Genomic DNA, 21186 nt, shown 5'->3' with positions numbered 1-21186 from the left:
AGTAGCATGTGTTTAGCTGAGTCTGAACTAAAAAGCTATGATACAACATAATTTAGTGCTCATGCACAGCTGTTATTAAAGTTTTCAAAAAGACTGTTATTACAATGACACTGATATTGGCTAATTTTTATGAAAGGCATCACTTTGATATTAATGTCTCTGGACTAACAACACTGGGAAAACAAACAAACAAAAATACCCAACCAAATATTTGGTGCATGGCTTGTTTTCCTCCATCTGGCCTCCATGCTCCACAGTTAAAATTTCAAGTGCACTTTGATTCTGGAATAGTTAAGTCTTGCTCCCCTATGCTACAGCCCCGAAGGGGATACGAGTGTTCTCTGAGAGGCCATCCCACACCCGGATAAATGCAGAGGACTGCTTCAAGGGCACCTGGCTTGAAAAACATATGCCAAAGTGCAACTTTACAAATAGGGCTTCCGTACTGGCTCGGTAGTTGGAAGCCTATACTGAAAGGACAAAAACTTTGATTTCACGATGGGTGCTGCTTCAGCTGGTTGTTCAGTTCTGCCCCTGACAGCAGCTCCTCTGGGCCAGATGTTGAAGATTATACAGTGGGGTAGAGCAACAGGTGGCTGCTGAAAAACAATAATATACTGTGCTATGGTAAATTCCTATAATCTAAGCATTGTTGAAATAGTAACAGTAAGAGTTTGACATCAAACTACACAAGTCTGCTAATTACCCATTGATTTGAGTCTGGTGTGTTGTATCAGGGAAACTTACCATACTTGCAGGGTTGCAGTTCTCGAGGACCAGAGTTGGCCACCTCTGATCTTCATCATAAAACAAAACCTGGTTTTATCCTGTAGAGGGATAAAACCCTTTACAGGAATACACATACGCACACACACATATATATATATATATATATAAATATATATATATATATATATATATATATATATATATATATATATATATATATATATATATATATATATATATATATATATCCCAGCTGTCTTTTGGGCGACAGGCGGGGTACACATATAGACCTGGACTAAAGCATCTGCCAACTCCTAGACAGTCTGTGGTGCAACTTGGCGTTGGTGGATGGAGCGAAACATGATGTCCCAGATGTGCTCAATTGGATTCAAGGAACGGGCGGGCCAGTCCATAACATCAATACCTTTGTGTTGCAGGAACTGCTGACACACTCCAGCCACATGAGGTCTAGCATTGTCTTGCATTGGGAGGAACCCAGGGCCAACCACACCAGCATATGGTCCCATAAGAGGCCTGAGGATCTCATCTCTGTACCTAATGGCAGTAAGGCTACCTCACATGGAGGGCTGTGCAGCCCTCCAAAGATATGCCACCCCACACCATTACTGACCTACTGCCAAATCGGTCATGCTGGAGGATGTTGCAGGCAGCAGAACGTTCTCCACGGCGTCTCCAGACTCTGTCATGTGCACACCCTGCAAAGACACAGCAAACCTTCTTGCCACAGCTCCCACTGATGTGCTATCCTGGATGAGCTGCACTCCCTGAGCCCCTTGTGTGACTTGTAGACTCCGTCTCATGCTACCACTAGAGTGAAAGCATCGCCAGCATTCAAAAGTGACCAAAACATCAGCCAGAAAGCATCGGAACTGAGAAGTGGTCTGTGGTCACCACCTGCAGAAACACTCCTTTATTGGGTGCGTCTTGCCAATTGCCTATAATTCCACCTGTTGTCTATTCCATTTGCACAACATCATGTGAAATTGAGTGTCAGTGTTGCTTCCTAAGTGGACAGTTTGATTTCACAGAAGTGTGGTTGACATTGTGTTGTTTCAGTGTCCCCTTTATTTTTTTGAGCTGTATATATGTTCTTGCAGCTACTTGATCAAATAAGGGTAGTGTGACTTATGTTGTGTCTCAAACTCTGATCACTAGATGGAGCCTGACACAGATGTTGTTGTTAATCTGCTGAGATACACACATGAGAACAAGAGTGAACACTAAACACAGATTGGTCTCCATGTGCTTTTCCATAAGTCCAGATATTACAGGTGGTACTGCTTCATTCTTTTTGTGTGTGTGTGTGTGTACAAAGAGATAACATGTAAAGTTTTTTTTAAAACATTTATTCATGGGTTGCTCTCTATGTTAAATTACCACAACAAAAACAACAGCATGAAAGCAGTTAATAATACCTGCAGTCAAGTGATAGCCTTTAAAAACTGCTTTTATTCAGAGAATACGTTTTCACAGCTCTTATTGTTCTGGTGTCCTCGTAGGTCTTAAAACAACACCCTTCCCTGTTATACCTAAATGGTTTGTTTACAAGGGAATGCCACTAAAAAATGTTTTTCTAAAGTCAACCCTATGTGTCATGATGAGTCATACTGTGTTTAAAGGTTTCTAAAAAGCCATCATCGCTTCCAACAATCAGGGAGTGCTCATGGTTTTTCCAGCCGTAATCATTCACCAAAACAAAATCACAGCGTCTTTACTTTAGACTCATTAATAACACATTAAATATCAGCTTTTGCAACATTTTCATGCTTAATCAGCCATACATGGTGCAATTCAACTAACTTACGCAACATACTTTGCTTATTTACTGTACCTTTTCAACTGACTAGCATGCCGGCTGCTTACAGGAATTCTTCTGTTTTATAGGTTTGTGCAACCACTAAATCTTTAGCTAAAATAACTTACAACTGTGTTTATTGGAATTTCAGTCATTCCAAGTATTGCTTTTGAGTTTTCTCGTAACTTGATAATCTGTGTCTATTGTTCTTAAATGTGTGCAACAACATTTTTATGTTCAAGACTTCTGATCCTTTTTATTTTCTGCTAAATATCTAGTCTCTCTGCCTTGTACACTTTCAGCTGTTAACAAACTGATCAAACTTCAGCACTGAATTAATTAATGAAAAATATAGTTGTGTCTAGCTTCAAAACAAAATGCCAGTTTCCAGTTTCTCCATTTATACTCACAATGGCATTATGTCATGGTGTCTTCCTTTGACTATTTTTGTGCCCTTTTACCTCATTTGCTGTTTTTCTTTGGTCTGTTTGATGCTGAATAAGAATCATATTAAAAAGGCTTTGTTTTGTCCTACCTCAATAATAGTGACTGCTGGGAATGACAGTAGAGCAATGGCTGGGAAATGCTTTCATATGTTGTACTCTTTGTCTTACTTTGCCCTACTTTGTAATTATATATTTCACACTTTTACACAGAGGTTCCCCAATATTATAAGAGTTAATTAGTACTATATCATAAACAGCTTTACTTGTTCCATTTTATGAATTTAATTATTCAAGGATAACCTTCTTTCAAAAATGATAAAAACAAAACTACTTTTAATTATCTGGTTGTTCCAGGCAATACACAATCAGAAGAAATTATGGCATCACAATGACTTGATACTATTTCTTCTCCTTGCAGGCCGTTTGAATACTGTTCTTCTGTTATGTCAAGAGTATGTAAAGTCAAGAAATGAACCACGGGCCTCTGAAAGGTTAGAAGTTTGCATTGCACAGTTAGACTGAAATAGAAATTCTAATTCACCCAACATCGTCTTTGACCTCATCATAACCCATTTTCCCTCCACAGAGCTAACAAACACTGGATGTAGCAAAAGAAAACATCCTTTCAAAAGATGTTTTCTTGGCAGTTTCCTAAGATGGTATACTCAGTTCCCTGCAAAGAATAAGAACATGCACTCTGTTTAGACAAAAAGAGACAGAGAAATGCCGCATATGGAATCAGAAATCTCAACAGGTACCGCTTTACTGTTTTTTCTTTGATACAGTTACCTGATGTACTTGACATAGAAAACATGGGATTTCAGCCAAATATTCTTTGCAGATGATGACCATTTCACAATTCTCATCAGTGTAGTAACATCAAAAACCACCCTCACCACAGTAACGATTCTCACAAGCGACTTAGCATTTAAACTCTCACCATTTTGATCCAAATTTACCAGATCCTGGGTGTAGTCCAGCCTTTCTGTCATTTGGTTTGAACCTTGCTAAAATGAAACCTGGACAGGCTTGGCTCCTTTTCCGGCCATTGGTATCCACCCTGCCAGTCATAATCAGGAATGTTTATATAGACAACTGATTCATGTTGTTTTATCTGATGTTACTGATATGCTAAAAAGGAATGATTTATCAAAAGGATTGGTATAGATGCACCTCAGTGGACAGACAGTGGCTGACTACAAGACTGTACAAGTTTATCTTTAAACTATTTTTAAAGGCCATGGTGTCCTTGTTGGCAGATTGAACCTTTGGATGCTTTGCAAATGGAAAAAAACCAAGTATAAAACATAAGTCATCACCATGTCCTCAGGTGTAACTAAAGAAAAAACTACTAAGTTGTAGCAAGCATGGAAAGGCTTGATTTTATGTATAAGCTTCAATCTCAATTAGTGTGGCCTCAACTTCTCTAATCTGTAAACCTGAAAAACTGTAAGTGAGAAAGGATCGTGTTTCAGCTAGGTTTACATTCTCCTCATTGCAGACATACCACTCACAGAAAGACATAATACCCTGAAGAGTGAAAACATTTGCTTCTTTATTGGGCTGTAGTGAGACAAGCAGATGATTTTTTTCATAATCTGAGATTTTACAAAATGTAAATAATAGACATATAATAATAACAACAAGTTTTGTTTAGCTGAAAAACAGCACTACTGTTGTATTCATCCATCCACATATGCTCTATAACTGCTTATGTGTGTGTTTTGTGTGTGTGTGTGTGTGTGTGTGTGTGTGTGTGTGTGTGTGTGTGTGTGTGTGCATAATGGTGGTGGTGAGGGTGATCTGGAGCCCATTTCAGCTACTTTCAGACAAGAGACAGGGTAAACTCTGGACCCCAGCAGTCCATCACATGGCCAGCACAGAGACATAAACAACAAATCACGACTAGTTTTGTATATATATATATATATATATATATATATATATATATATATATATATATGTATATATATATATATATATATATATATATATATATAAATCACGACTAGTTTTGTATATATATATATATATATACAAAAAAAAAAAATATATATATATATATACAAAATATATATATATATATATATATATATATATATATAAATCACGACTAGTTTTGTATATATATATATATATATACAAAACTAGTCGTGATTTATATTTATATATATATATATATATATATATATATATATATATATATATATATATATACAAAACTAGTCGTGATTTATATATATATATATATATATATATATATATATATATATATATATATATATATATATATATATATATATATATATATATATATATATATGTGTATATATATATATATATATATATATATATATATATATATATATATATATATGTGGTTGTGAAAAGACTCCTTGAAAGTCCGATTGAACTACACAAGCCAGTGCATGAAATGGTTGAGACATGTGGTCTAGTGACATTCTTTTACATTGCATCTATGATGACATCAGCAACCTGACATTCAATCATTATTTTACAGAGACTATAAGCACAATAAAGAAGGTGTGGGGAGATCTTTTCACTTCACTTTTCACAATTAATAACTGACAGTTGTTTTGGAAGACTATTAATAATGTAAGAAAGCCTCAATGTTAAAAGACTTTTCATGTTACTAAAAAGGGAAACCGCTCTCACATAAATGTGAAAAATAACCCTTTCAAATTATTCTGTTGATTATTCTTCAAACTCCACCATGAAAATGTTTTCATGAGGTTTAGGGTGGTACGTTTGAAATAAACCGATCCATATGGAGATATACGCGAAAGTCTTTTTTACAAGTTAATTCAATCTCAGCACCTAATGCTGGGCTATTGTGCCAAAAGAGGAAGTATTTAATTAGCATTAAATAATCAATAATCAGAAGTCCTTTTACCTAATTGGAATTATCAGTTAATTGTTCAGCCTTTTTGGCATAGACACTAATATTTTGTGTAAAATGTGAACTGTCTTAAAATAATAAGTAAAATATAAATCAATGCATTAAATGACTTCTGATTCTTCTGATTAGTTTATTAGGGATGTTCTGATAAATATTTCTATTGTGACATACATAGAGTGGCTCTCAAACCTTCATATTGAATTGGCTTAAAGACATAAAATTTAATGAACTGCCTGCCTCCCTCAAACGTCCAAGACTGGATTTGATCTTGGGTTAACATGGAACTGAATGTTGACCTGGTGCAACTCTGTGGTGGAGCTAACGGAACAGTAATGTGTGGACTGCAGCCGAGGTGTTTAATCTTCATGGGATGGCAGGTAGGAGCAGGCTAATTCACCTTCAGGATAGCTTGTGTATCTAAACTGTCATAAAAGATCTATTACTGCTGTCAGCATGTGTGCAATAACACAAGTAGTCAGTACACACACCAACTACAATGCATGCAACTACACATGCATCATCATTTACTCATCAAACGTGCTATAAACATTCCCCATTCACAGACATCACGGGTAAACTCTCACGAGGTTCAAGCACTGAGTTGAGCTAAGTCCAGTTGAAAGAATGAATCCAGAACAGGTCTGGATGTGTATTGCTTGGAAATAAATATCATTAAACTTTCCTGTCAAATCACATTTGGCTATGCTGAGCATGCCGCCATCCGTAAAATCTTGGCTGTCCTCCACAAAAGTGCTGTTTTTCTCTCTTTCCTCCCTCTCAAACACGTGTACACTTCAACACGCTGTAACCACAATCCACAGAAACAGACACAAGCACACACACATCTATACACCCTGAGACCACCTGGGAGATCTGTTTATGGAATCCGACAGAAACCACACGAGAAGCAGACATCCCTTTTATTCCACTTTATCCACAAAAATTCCAAATTACCTCATTCATTTCTCCCTAAAATTTAGTTTTATGTTATGCAGTTTTCACCAACATAGATCTGCTTTTGTAAATAACTGCGGAAACACACCATTATGGAGGTCCTTGTCTACAGCTTATACATGTTGATATGAATATGATATTTTATCGAAAATAGGGTTATTAAATAAGTAAAATAGCCCAGGTAATGATAGCAATAAAGACAGAATCATGCAAGAAATAAATTTAAAAAAAAAAGTCATAATAAAGATTGTGATCACCTTGGATTCATTTAACATTGAATCATGTTGACAGGTTGGCATTTGCCCTCCGATTGACTCCTTTCTGTGTAGGTGTGGTGTGTTTCTAAATCTTTTGTGGAAAGCCAACAATTTCCAGGCAATCACCTAGAAATAATATCTCCTCCCATTTGCACGCAGTGTCCTTTGTGTCTGTGCTATAAGCCTTTTCTTTACCCCTCCTGTCTTCTTTTCTTTTGAAAATAGCCCAAACAAGTCCTACATCTTTTACAAGATGTAGTAACTGTGATCTGTATCTGAGCATACTTCATTTGAAGGGGATCCCAATACGCAACTTTTTTTCCCCTGCCTTCCAAAGTAGGACTTTTTCAAGAGGTTGCTGAGATTTTGTTTGATAAACATCAGGTGTCAGAAACTTTTATTTGGTGTTAATAATACAAGTAATACAAGGAGAACTTACAAAGTTCTTTACTGCAATGTTATTTTAAAATAAGCTTGAAAGGATGTGGTAGTATTGACATTGTTGTGCTGAACTCTAAAAAGAAAGAATTTAAATGCAGTATGATTGAAATGTTGATAGTATTCTCGCTCATATCAAGATCCCACATGTTGACTTATGAAACCTGCCTGAAATGTTTAGGTACAGGGCGGCAAAGTATGGCCTCATGCAACTATTGTCCTTGTACATAAATATAGTTGATTACGGGTCATTGGTCTTACTATACTTTGGCTAGTGTTTAAACAAGAGAAGAGACAGTGTGGACTGGGACTAAATATCAGCCCTGGAATTTTGGCCCAGACTGGCCCATGTACAATCATGTGCAACACTAATCTATGAGCTTAAATATGTATATCAACCATGAAACTCTAAATTCACTACAACTATTTAAAGAGATAGCCGGAATAAGTGTAGACATGTTAAATACACTGTTATTGGATGTGGGCTGATAGTTGGTTATTTTTGGGTAAAATGCATTTGAAGAAGTTTCTGTATTGGTATTAATGAATAATATGAAGAAAACACTTTTTAATATTGTTACTGGCTGTCTTTAAACTTACAAACCTTTTTTACCACCTGAAAGGTGGTTATTTTATTGCTATTTGTTTGTCTGTCTGTCTGTCTGCATGAGACATTAAGTAGGATTGTACAAATTTCTGCTAATTGACTTTTCATTAAATTTTGTAGACAAGGTGATGGCAGGTAGAGCAAGAACCTTTGGTGTCTTGCTAATAAATGGTTCAAGTTATTTGACGTGTCTACACTTTTAATTTTTTTTGTCATGTTTGGATTTTTATCGATAAACAAATTAGCAGATTTTACTTGTTTTTCTCACTAAAATTTCCACCTTTTTCAATTGTATTGAAATGTTCATGTCACAGACCTTTGATTGAATTGGTGCAAATAATCCTCAAAGGCAAATAACACCAATCTTAAATTTGCTTTTGAGATTCCATTTTAATTCCATTAAAGAAAAAAAAAGCCCATCAATACCATTCACTGCAATATGTTATCTTTTGTTCTTCTATGTAAGTAGTTCTTTGTCATAAATTTTGTTTGATTGACATCCATTTTGAGGTCCTCCCATGCCCGAGTTTTTGCCTTGGCGACAGCCGAAGCTGCATGCCGTTTAGCCTGTCGGTATCCATCAGCTGCCTCCAGAGTCCCACAGGCCAAGAAGGCCTGATAGGACTCCTTCTTCATCTTGACGGCATCCCTCACTGCGGGTGTCCACCAACAAGTCCTGGGATTACCGCCACGACAGGCACCAACGGCCTTGCAGCCACAGCTCTGGCTGGCTGCTGGTAGTGGAGGACAGGCTTGAGGCCAAAGTTGTAGAGCTCATGACAATGAGAGAAAGAACACTGAGTGTTTTTTTTTTCAGTATCTCTGGGCAGTATAGGCTCCATGTTAAAAGAAAAAAAGTCTAATTCCACGCATCAAATGGAAGTTTGATGAGTTTGACATTTCTGGAAGCAGTGAGGCAAAGACAGCTAGCAGGCAAAAAGACCCCCATCTGTGGTTCTGAAAATGCCCTGCCACTTCTAAGCCATATCAGAATCACAATCAGACGTACTAATCCCAGGTTGTGAAATTTCAGTGTTACAGCAGCTTCATAAAGCAAAGACTAAAAGTGGAAAGTATGAGATGCAAAAAATGATATGTACAGAACACACTTGAAAGATATCTTGGTCAAAGATCAACAGATGAGAGATGCAAGAAATGGAAACATACATTTACACACACATACGTACATACATAAATGCAAATACACATTTGCACATACCTAAATTTGGACAGTCCAAGCTTACATATCAACAGCTAATACTGATACAACAAAGAAACAAAACTATTCTTAAATTAACAAATTTTGTTTGAAAAAGTATTTTTTTCTGTCCTTTTTGGGGGATAGGCCATGTCTGTGCAATCAGTAATGCGTAGAGGGGAAAAAACTTCAGCATGTTGTAGTCATAAACCTAGGCATGTGGTTTATTACTTTGGCATGAGTTTGACTTTCTTAAATATTTATGCATCAAACACAGTGCCAGCACATTGCTAAGTTAGCCACTGCAGAGTTTGAACTTAAGTCATTGCCACAGTAGCGATACACTGCACTAAAACCTTTCAATTTTATATCTGTTTAATTTATGATGGATGTCGCTTTTATGGCTAGTATGTAAGTGTTGCTCAAACAAAAAAATGTTGTTGTAACTGCATAGCTAAAAATTGTTGCTTTGTATGGAAGACTGGCATTTTCTTTCATTGCATGCTGTTTTGTGGGCTTTGAAAGTCAAGATTATGAAAAAGTGAAAGATGTAATCTGTCTGCAATGAGGCACCAGATTAGTTTGTCTCCAAAAAAATCTCATACATGAAAACACACACACACACACACACACACACACACACACACACACACACACACACACACACACACACACACACACACACACACACACACACACACACACAGAAAGTCATCCACACAAGGACAAAGGAAGTGTGGGGCCTAAGATAATAATATTAACTAAAAAGGAAAGTTATTTAAAATTTATGCTTATTTCAGCCACATATTTGATTTGATTGTTTATAGATACACTAATGCAACCTTAATTAAAAAAATGTTTTTTTTGTCAACGATATGTCAGAGTGGTCATCCTTATTCATAGACCAGCTTTGGAGGAGCTCCGTCATCTGGCTAGTTCACGCGAGAGCTGGTGGGGAGACATACATAGCAAGGGATGCAGACTAATCCCAACCACTCTGTGTTGTTTTGTTGGCTGCTCCATTGTCAATAAAGGCTTTATTTAGATGAACGGCTCATCATTGTGACAGTTTTATTTGATCTAAACAATGTTGGAAAAGGGGATGTTTACTATTGTGCATTATCCCCTCTTAATTGGAAAATGTTTTCGAAAAGTCCAGATTTAGCTATTTCCACTCTGATAATTGCAGGAGATTATGATGTAGTTTTGGACTGGCATTTGGATAGGTCCTCTAAAAAACAATTTCCTCCTTCAAAAGCCTCAATAGCCTTAAACAGTCTTATTTCTTAAGCCAACCTCATGGACATTTGGCGCTTACAACATCCCACAGGGACTGCACGTCTATACCTTAGACACTGAAAAGGAATTTGACACTGGGTACACTTTAGCATATTTAAATCCCTCTGCTTCAGTCATTATTAGTCAAATAGGTCGCATATGTTTCTATTGGAGAGGGGCACACACCAATGGTGTCCACTATCACCATTGCTATTCGCCTTGGTGATCGAGCCCCTGGCCATTAGTATCAGAGAAAACCCATTCATCAAACCCATATCAATTGGGGATGGGGGGGTAGATCATAAAATATCACTCTATGCTGATGATATTGCCATCTTCATTCCAGAGCATTCAATCCCTAAACTACTAAATATATGTAAAGTGCCCTGTGACAACATTGTTGTGAAGTGGCACTATACGAATAGAGCTGAATTGAATTGAATTGAATGTGAAATGAGGAGGAGGAATTTCACCAAGTTTGTTATCAGAGGACAAGTAAAGACTTTGCAAGACAATGCTGAACCACATTCTGCATCCATCAATGCTGTCTTTGCAGGAGAAGACTCTAAAACACTGAAAGCATTATGGTAGAAAAATAATGGCTGGAAGCTTGCATCAGAAAAGACTATGATACAATTATTCTCTCAAAACCACTAAAACTGGTCTCATCAGCTCCCAGATATGTACAGTATCTTTCTTTTTTTTACCTTGGAGTTTTTCCATTTTAACAATGTTAAAAAAAAGTCAGCTGCCGATAAAAAACACAAGGTATTAAATTCCTGATAAATATCAGTTGGCACTGATCCCAAAACCATATAATAAATGGTTTTGGGATGATATCAGGATACACTATAAATTGGCAGAAGAGTGAATTTATGATATTCACGGTAAATCGGAATCCAGTGTTTATGGCCTCAACTCAATTTAAAATTTCAGATACAGTCAAATACTTGGGTATCAAAATGACAATATATATGTATATATATATATATATATATATATATATATATATATATATATATATATATATATATATATATATATATATATATATATATATATATATATATATAGGTAGGTAGATATATATAGATATATATAGATATATATAGTTACATACATACATGCATACATAGATTCATTCATTCATTCATTTTCCAAACCGCTTATTCCAATTCAGGGTTGCGGGGAAGCTGGAGCCTATCCCAGCTGGCTTTGGGCGACAGGCAGGGTGCACCCTGGACAGCTCGCCAGTCCATCGCAGGCATACATAGATACACACATATACATACATACATATATATATATATATATATATATATATATATATATATATATATATATATATATATATATATATATATATATATATGTGTATACACTACTCACAAAAAGTTAGGGATATTTGGCTTTCAGGTTTTTTAAAGTGTTTCTAAACCTCCACTCATCAAAAATCATACTTATTTTTGATGCAATACTGTCCGATACTACCCTTTCTGCCTTATCTGTTAAATAGAGATTCTGCCTGCTCTTGACCTTAAGACGATATTACACTGTATATGGTGGAATCTTTTATCTGAACTTGTTCCAAATTTTTTAAGACCTTGAAGTTTGTTGCATCCTGGTGGAGCTCTGTCCATCTTTACATTTGAGAGGCCTTGCCTGTCTACAAAGTACTTGTCCAAACCTCTTTTCGAATGAGGTTCTTCCTGTGTATGTGTGGGTTCCCTACAGGTACTCCAGCTTCCTCCCACCAGCATTCAGGACTTTTAGGTTACTTTGTCTCTTTAGATTCTTCCAAGGATAATTTCTATGTTGTTTGTCTCTGTGGGACCTACAATTGACTGGCCACTTGTCCAGGATGCTTGTTATTCGCTGAGATCCGCTCCAGCTTCCCCATGACCCTGAACTGGAATAAGCATTATTGAAATGTAATGTATGTAACATTTGGCACTGCTCTATAATATTGTGAGGTTGTTGTACATTAGGCATTGCACTACAACATACAGCTCAGAAATTACAATATGTAACTTTTATGTGAGGAACACAGTCAGAAAGATCTTCTATGGATAGGCCACATAGCATATTTTCTTTTTATCAAGCATTCATGATTATAATTAGACCAATGAAGCCATAACAGACATTATAAGCTATTATTAAACAGATCACAATAATGATGGCCTCACAAGCTGCTGCTTGCAGTGAAGCTATGCATACAAGGACTTTTGTCATTGTGTGGTTTGCTAACATGAACCCACTGTTGCATGTCACCCTTCAAATAAATGACTTCAGCAAAGATTTGGTGTAGCACTAAACATAAACAGATTATTTACTGACAGTCAAAACATTAACGCCAGCACAAACATGTGTATGCTATACTCTGAAATTTTCTGTTACATCAACAGAAGTAGAACCACTTGGACACAATATGTGAATCATGAGCGCAAAATTCATTTCAGTGTTGAAGATGGTAAAGAATTTTTTTTCTCAAAAGCAAATATGGTAGGGTAAATTATTATTATTATTATTATTATTATTATTATTATTATTATTTTTCCATTGAATTATTTTTAATGTTCCTTTTTATGTACATTGTAATGGAGCCACTGAAATATGATGTTGTTCTGTTGTTCATTGCAGAGTTAATGATGCTGAAATGCATTGAAATTAAGACTAAGTCTAACTTTTACATGTTGTAAATGTGAAAGGGATTGATAGTTTACGATACAGATAAAATATCACTGGCTTTGATTGTTCAGCCCATCGCTTTTCATTGTGCTTAATAATACTGTTATAAACATTGTCATGACAACTTCACTCCTGTAAATTGAAGACTGTATTAAAACTGATTTGATATTAGGGACACTTAGTCTTCTTAAGTTTTGTACTTAAAAATCAACCATTTCAGCTGAACTGGCTGGTTAACAATTAAACAAAAAAAGAAACACACTTTACACAATGGTATAAATTATATCAGATGAATTTTATTCAATCATGTGATGCATCAAGCTTCATGATGTTGCAGGAAGGTTGGTGCCTTGAGCCTCAGCTAGGGGGTTTCTAGTGCGCATGATTGTCTTGTGTAAATGTGGTTCTTAGCACTCCACATTCTAAAAACAAGCATTTTAGGTTAATTAGGTAATTTAAATCAACTTTAGGTTTGAGTTTGACGGCTCTCTTCGAGTGTGCATTGGACAGTCCTGTCCAGGGTGTTTTCTGCCTCAGCTGAGGGCAGCTGAGGCTCCAACTTACCTTTTCCATGAAATGGATAGAATAGGCATGGAAAACCTGATTAGATAAATAGCCTATAGTCAGGTTTATATTCATATTGAGGGGACATCTCTCTGTTTTTCTAAGACTAGGGGCTTCTTGACCCTCAGGTTTTCCCATGATTTGTGAATGTGGTGCAATTAGCACACATCTTTTCTTACAAGGTTATTGGCTTTACATTTAACTCCTGTTCCACCGCAACCAAATGCGAATGTATGATCTGAGATATGATTAACACTTAAACAAAGACAAGTTTTTAAAGTTCAACATAACTCCAAGATTTTTTTTTTAATGCAGGGGATTGGGAGGAGATTTGGAACATGAGAATAAAACTTGCTATCAAAAGCAAAATATCAACAACAGGCTTAACTTGGTTTAGGGTTAGGATTAGTTAATCTTTTGGTCATAACTTATTCTTATTATCCACTTTCTTAGAATCACAGGTGGCTCTTTCTCTACTGAAATCTTTTAAAACCTCAAATCATTTTACTCAGAAATAACAACATCATACACATATGTAATTTTCATATAGGTGAAATCACAATTTTGCCAGAAAACAAAACAAAACATAAGAGCCCACCACTATGCATGAGAAAGATAGTGACCTGTGACAGTGAGTTTTGATGGGAAGATCTTCAGAACTCGAATCTAAATACTTCTGGCATAGTATTCCAGACTGGAAAAGTGATCTATTATTTATATATAATAGAGGTGCAAAGTTTAACTCTATAAAGAATATTGCTGCTTTAACAGTGTTTTCTGAACGTGAGAAGTGAAGTTACCTGCAGACGCTGCACTTGACTTATGATGGAGACAGACGCCACCTGGTTGTCTCAGGTGTAACAGTCAGATCAAGTTTCATAGGAGAAGCAGGTGATGGAGTATTAGGTTAAAAAAAAAAACGTTTTTACAATCTTATCATACCATATTATGTCGTATGGATGACTAATGTAATGGCATTTCTCGTTAATCATGGATGTCCATACTCCAATGAAAAATTATCTTTTGCGATCTTCCAAATCTATAAAACCATCTAGTCCCGCCTTTTTGGGTTGGTGCTTAGGTGAGCCGGATATAAACAGCTGCTGACACACAGTATAGGTAAGTCGAGCTTTAGCTCTTTGGCGGGTATGTTTGCAGAGATTCTCTTCTTCGAAGTCTGTTGAAGGCAGGGCGCGTCCTGACGCACACATCTTTACGCAAAAAGCTCTTCTGAGTTTAAAACTGAACTGGGTTACTGAGCACCACAGTAAGGATGAAGCTGGAAGTGTTGCGTGAAAACCAGCTTGACATGCAACACTTCAAGGTGTCCAGTGATCCAGAAGGAACTGTGCGGTCCCCCCTTACCGCAGAGGAGGAGCTGGGGTCGGATGGAGATGGAGATTCACCTGTCACTCCTTGTGGGAGCAGCAAGTCCAAGCCGTATACACGGAGACCAAAACCTCCGCTGTCATACATCGCACTCATCGCCATGGCCATCAGGGATTCTGCTTCTGGACGTCCGACTTTGGCGGAAATAAACGACTATTTGATGAAGAAGTTTCCTTTCTTCAGGGGGAGCTACACCGGCTGGAGGAACTCGGTTCGACACAACCTTTCTCTTAATGACTGCTTTCTCAAAGTGCTTCGGGACCCGTCTAGACCCTGGGGAAAGGACAATTACTGGATGCTTAACCCTCAGAGCGAATACACGTTCGCTGATGGGGTGTTCCGGCGCAGAAGAAAGCGCATTAATAAAAGGCTCATCCAGGAAAAAGGGACGTCCGAGCACGCGCAGGAATCACAGAATATCCATTATTCTGCACCAGCCCCGAAGACTGATCCCTGTCCCAAATTTACCAGCTCATTCGCTATTGAAAGCCTCCTCAGCAAGCCGTTTAAGGAAGACTTAAACAAAGAGCACGTCCCTTTCTTCCCAGCCTTAAACTGGCCGTGCTGCAATGACTCTATGATATACCATTCAAATGCACCTGCTTCATTTCCCTACGTTAAGACATTTTGGAGTTTAGACCCCGGTGTGTCAAACGCCTACGACGCCGGACTGCATTTGTAAACAACCATAACAGAAAAAAGAAAGAAAGAAAAAGACAGTTTTATTCTGGCGATTAAAACCACGACTGTGCACTAGCTGTGGATACAGAGGGGGGAAAAAAGTTTTGAGTTCAGAATTTGAACTCGACATTATTTATAGTGTGCACTTCTGGTCGTTTCCTTTTGAGGTTTATGTTCTTTATTTAATTCTGTAACTATTACTTGCTGTAAAAGTTACAGAACATACCTTTTTTTTTTTTTTCAAGAAACGAGTTAAATGCACTTTGATGATTTTGTTTCATTGTTTAAAGGCTTTCAATAAAATTATTTAAAAAAACAAAAAACAAAACCAAACATTTCTTGGTGATAACCCAGCGTGTTTGCTTTTGTTAGATAATTTTCTGATTGGTCATCTTCACTGGTCCTAATGGTTGTGATGAAGCCAATTAAAGACTGACACCTGATACCTGCAACATAACCCGTAATGAAGACGTTAGAAATAAGAAACCTCAAGAGATCTTGTAAAAAAAAACAAAAAAAAAAAAAAACAAACAAACAAACAGGCAAGTAGGCTACAATGATAAAATCCTATTCATTCTGCAAAGAAAAAAAGAGTTACACTGGAGGTCGATTAGCTTCCAGTCTTAAGTTTTATGTATGAAAATAGGTTTCTGCCTCAACCACCACACATGCGCAGAAAAACGTACCATCCTAGACAAACTGAACTTCGAAAAAAAAAATGTTAACCCGCCTCATTCTCCTGAGACTAAAAAGTACATTTCCTTTTAAGCAGCTGTGTATCATGAAAGAGTTACTGACGCGCATTTGGTTTAGATGATGATGGGAAATGGTTTGTATCAAACTTCTCCAAATGTGATGGCGATTTTTCAGTATAGTATAGCCGTCCGAGTGGATTGAGTCTGTATTGTCTTATAAATGTAGTTGTCCGGGGATGTAGCACGTGGATCCGGGAGGTAAACTGACACTTGCGCGCTGTGTGTGGTATTTTGGCACGCTCTGATGGAAAAAACATGCTTCCTCTCATGTCAAAACACTAACCCAAACCAATCAATTCTCCTGTGTTTAAAGCAACTAAAGGACATCTATGTTAAAGGATAATTTGATTAACTTGATCTAACACTTAGATTTGATTCTTCACAGTCGGATAGATTGGTGACAAACACTAGCTATCAAATGTGGTATTTAAAAATGAGTGGAGGGAGGAGATTTGGAAACACTGTGCCGCTTCCACTCTGGATTTTGGCCAAGAGGGGAGGGAATAGTTCCTGGCAATTCCTTTGGTGGGTTGGGGGGGGGGGATTTGAGAACTGATAGGTGATCTAGTTATGTTTGGCCAGTTGGATATGCTCAAGAAACGCAGAGGAACTTTATCTCCCATTTCTTGTGGGATTTGTGCCAGCAATGAACGGAGAGAGGAAGGAAGGACAGCGGCTGATGTTTCTTGGTTGTCACGGTTATAACCCTGCAGAAGTTCGCAAAGGAGCCTTTACAGTGACGCATTAGGAACCATAATAATCGAGGAGAGGTGGTTTATAGAGATCCCGCAGAGCTGGTTGCCGAAAAGAAGTGGAATCATGACGGCTGAGATTCCCCAGCAACATTTGGCTGCCTCTCTCCACGTGCGCTCCAGTCCAGCAGCCGGTGCAGCTCTTCTCAGTGCGCAGTCAGGGATGGAGAGCGCGCACCACGCAGCTACAGGGAAAAAAGGAAATTCAGGCTTGAGGCGCCCTGAAAAGCCACCTTACTCATATATTGCCCTGATAGTGATGGCAATACAAAGCTCACCGACTAAAAGGCTTACTTTGAGTGAGATATATCAGTTCCTGCAAGCCCGATTCCCTTTCTTCAGGGGAACATACCAGGGTTGGAAAAATTCAGTCAGGCACAACCTTTCTCTAAACGAGTGTTTTATAAAACTGCCCAAAGGTCTGGGCAGACCTGGCAAAGGACACTACTGGACCATCGACCCCAGTAGCGAGTTTATGTTTGAAGAGGGCTCCTTTCGTCGCAGACCACGAGGCTTCCGCAGAAAATGCCAAGCTTTAAAACCAATGTACAGGATGATGAATGGGATCGGGTTTGGCGCATCCATGTTGCCGCAGAACTTTGATTTTCAATCACCCTCTGGCTCCATAGCTTGTCATAACAGCTACAACATAGACTTGATGGGTAATACTGTTCCAAGTGGGTTTGAGGGCTTCGGAGGAGGGCATCACGTCCCACACATGTCAACGAGCTCTGGGTCATCATATATGGCCGCATGTCAGACGGTCTCTAATGCAGACTATTGCCCGGACAGCAGCAGAAGCAGCCCCTTGCAGTCATCCACGGCGATGGTGGGCATTATGGACTGTCAGTCTCCCTATGCAAATACAACTTCACACTGGGGTGCATCTGGTGTATCTTCATACACCAAGCAGCAGTCTCTGGCATCAAGTCCCAGCTCCTCTACTGTGCACTCGGGACTGTCATCTTTCTCCCTGGATCAGGGCTACGTGCACCATAATGCACGAGATTCCTCTGACATGTCAGGTAGAACTTCAATACCACATAGCACCCTTTATGTTTGTTGATCTTACAATACCTAAATTTAGGATATAGGTTTGTTTAAATTATACAACTGATATGAAAACACAGTTACTGCGTAATATACAAATGTCTGGGACATTCAAGGATAAAAACAACATCAACAACAGCAGCAACAACAAAACAAGCAGACAGTAAATACAATATCAATGACTAGTATCTTAATTTCATCTGGATGGATGGAGCAGAAAAGGGGAAAATGCAAAATCATCTTTTTGTTACCCTGAGGCAGATTATTGAAGTAAAACAGAACGACACAGTAAGATTACAGAACATTTACCATTGTAATTAAAACCAAGGAAAATTTTTAATTAAAGTAATGTTTTTTTTTTTTTTGTTTTTTTTTTAATTTAGGCTTTTATCAAGCAGCATCAGACTGTGTACAGTAAGAATGAGCATTTTCTGTGCAACATAAAAAAATATGTTCAATTCAAATAGTCTGCAGCTTTATTTAAACTTTAAAATCTTTTTTTCACAGGGTCCCTTTTGCACCATATGGAAAAATGCACAGAACATTAACTATATCACAATACACACAAATAACTGACATTAATCATTAATATATGTAAATAGCAATAGAACGGAAGCATTTTCTTTTTTATTAAACTTTGTAGTTTTTATAAAGTCACAGTAAATAAATTGATGTCCTCAACGATGAAAATAAAAGTCACATAGAGGGAAATCAAGGCTTTATTAGTAGCAGACAGCATAATTTCCTTATTCTCTACGTACTTTAATTTTAATTTTAATTGATCTGCTACTATTTGCCATAGTCTACAATTTTTCCTTTTAGTCAATGCGAAATGATGAATGTTTTCTTACTTGTAACCAATAAAATTAAATAAAGGCATTGCATAACCTGATTACAATACTATTCTAAGATTTGTAGAGGTTTCATTACAGGCCACTCTAGGAAAATATAACCCTAGTTTAAAATTATTATAAAGTCAAAACAAGGTTGGGAGATATTTCAAACTTCTTTATGAAGTTTATGATATTGCAAAGGGAACTCCACCAGTTAGCCCAACATATTAATCAAAATAATCTTGTAAAACACAACCATCAAAAACAATAATCCAAAATCCAGCCAGAAATGAAGATACTGACTTTCCTTTCTCGTTTTTAGTGGGATTGTCTCGATATTCCAGTTCCTCGGCGGCTCCTGTGCGCGACAGGAAGGATTTTCTATTAAACCTGAACGGGTTTTCCTCTCTCCATCCCAGCAACGGAGGATCTTACTATCATCAGCTTCATCAGCATCATCAAAGCGTCTATCAGGACGTAAAGCCATGTGTAATGTGACAAAAAAGAGATCATTTAAACTCAACTCTCTGAAACGTTTTGTTTTGTTTTTTCCCCTTTTAATTTTCTTCCTCATGGGCAGTGACTAAGGTTGACATGTTAATCCATTTTTCATATGCATGAAAATATGTGGGAACTTGTTATTCCTATAACGTGACTAACTTTTCACTCATAATAGCAATATGGAAGAAAAAAAACCCACCGGTTCCTGCTTTCGGCTTCTTGTGCACTTCATTTTTAAAGTGGTTGTTATTTTGTGCAACAACTGTAAATGACTACAGAAAGTCCTTTTTAGAGGATCGTTTTGTTTTGTTTCCGATGTCTTAAATACATTTCTTACAAAAATATATTTCTTTAAATCAGTATGAAGCTTATCGAGTCTGTCGTCTTCTTTGTGACACACACACTATTGTTACAGTGCTATAGCAACAAAATAACATAAATCCCGTTTCACGGTAAACACACACACCGTTTGTGAATAACATCTCTTACATTAAATCATTTCTCTATTGTAATAAACTATACTGTGTCGTTTAGCTGTAAAATACACTTGAATATTTTGAAATGCTATTTTATGTGAGCGTTTCAAAGTAATTTCGGAAGTGTTATAAACTAGCCTGGAAATAGGCATCGCCAGTAATATTGGTTAAATAAATCTTATTTTATAGGAGTTAGGCTTTATCATGTCCTTTTTACGTTTCTTCACAGCTCACATTAAATGTAAATTGTTCTTTTTCTTAAATAATTAAATGTTTTTTTCTTAAGTAATTCAGAGAATTAAAATAGCAGATACTCATAGATGTAACATTTCATCGCCCCTGTTTGCCTGACTTGGAGGCTACTGCCATCTCATGGAAAAGCTGCAGCAGGACAAACAGCTTCCAGCTGCATGATGTATTCAGTCATGAAGACATGGGACACCAACAAAGCTGATGTATCCTGTCATAGTGCTCCACCTCTTTCAAGAAATAATCAGACAAAACACTTCCATGTAACTGTTCATCTAATTTTGGCTTCCTGATGTTGACTTCGTACATTAATTTAATCGTTTGAGTCACCCTTTTAACAATAGCCCACTCTTTGGTGCTGTACATTTCATGGTTTGAAATAATGATTTTTCACCTTTACGACGACATGAGTTGCAATTTTGTGTATTCTGGGGAGTGAGCAATTCTAAATTTGTGGGCAGTGCCCCCCCCCCCCCCCCCCCCCCCCGTCATACCAGGCAGGTGTTTACAAACACGACAGCAACTGAGTCTAAAAACAAGACTAAATACCAACAGGGAAAAAAGCTATATGGCAGAGGATTTCAGCAAGTTGCTTGTTCCCCATA

General features: G+C 37.3%; 2 protein-coding genes across 2 annotated transcripts; both read left to right on the top strand.

The window, feature by feature from the left end:
* Positions 1-15168: 15168 nt before the first annotated feature.
* foxq1a (forkhead box Q1a) lies at positions 15169-15966 on the top strand (the record flags this gene model as incomplete). The annotated part of the gene is made up of 1 exon (XM_079243791.1): positions 15169-15966. The coding sequence occupies one exon, from the start codon at positions 15169-15171 to the stop codon at positions 15964-15966; it is 798 nt and encodes a 265-aa protein (XP_079099917.1).
* A 1573-nt stretch (positions 15967-17539) lies between these two features.
* Positions 17540-19853, top strand: foxf2a (forkhead box F2a; the record flags this gene model as incomplete). The annotated part of the gene is made up of 2 exons (XM_079243047.1): positions 17540-18497; positions 19678-19853. 2 exons carry the CDS (start codon positions 17540-17542, stop codon positions 19851-19853), a joined length of 1134 nt encoding a protein of 377 aa, XP_079099173.1.
* Between the last annotated feature and the right edge of the window lie 1333 nt (positions 19854-21186).

The sequence above is a fragment of the Telmatherina bonti genome (genome assembly GCF_933228915.1).
Source record: "Telmatherina bonti genome assembly, chromosome: 7".
Taxonomy (NCBI): domain Eukaryota; kingdom Metazoa; phylum Chordata; class Actinopteri; order Atheriniformes; family Telmatherinidae; genus Telmatherina; species Telmatherina bonti.
The sequence above is the reverse complement of the archived record's forward strand: the minus strand, read 5'-3'. Positions and strand labels throughout refer to the sequence as shown.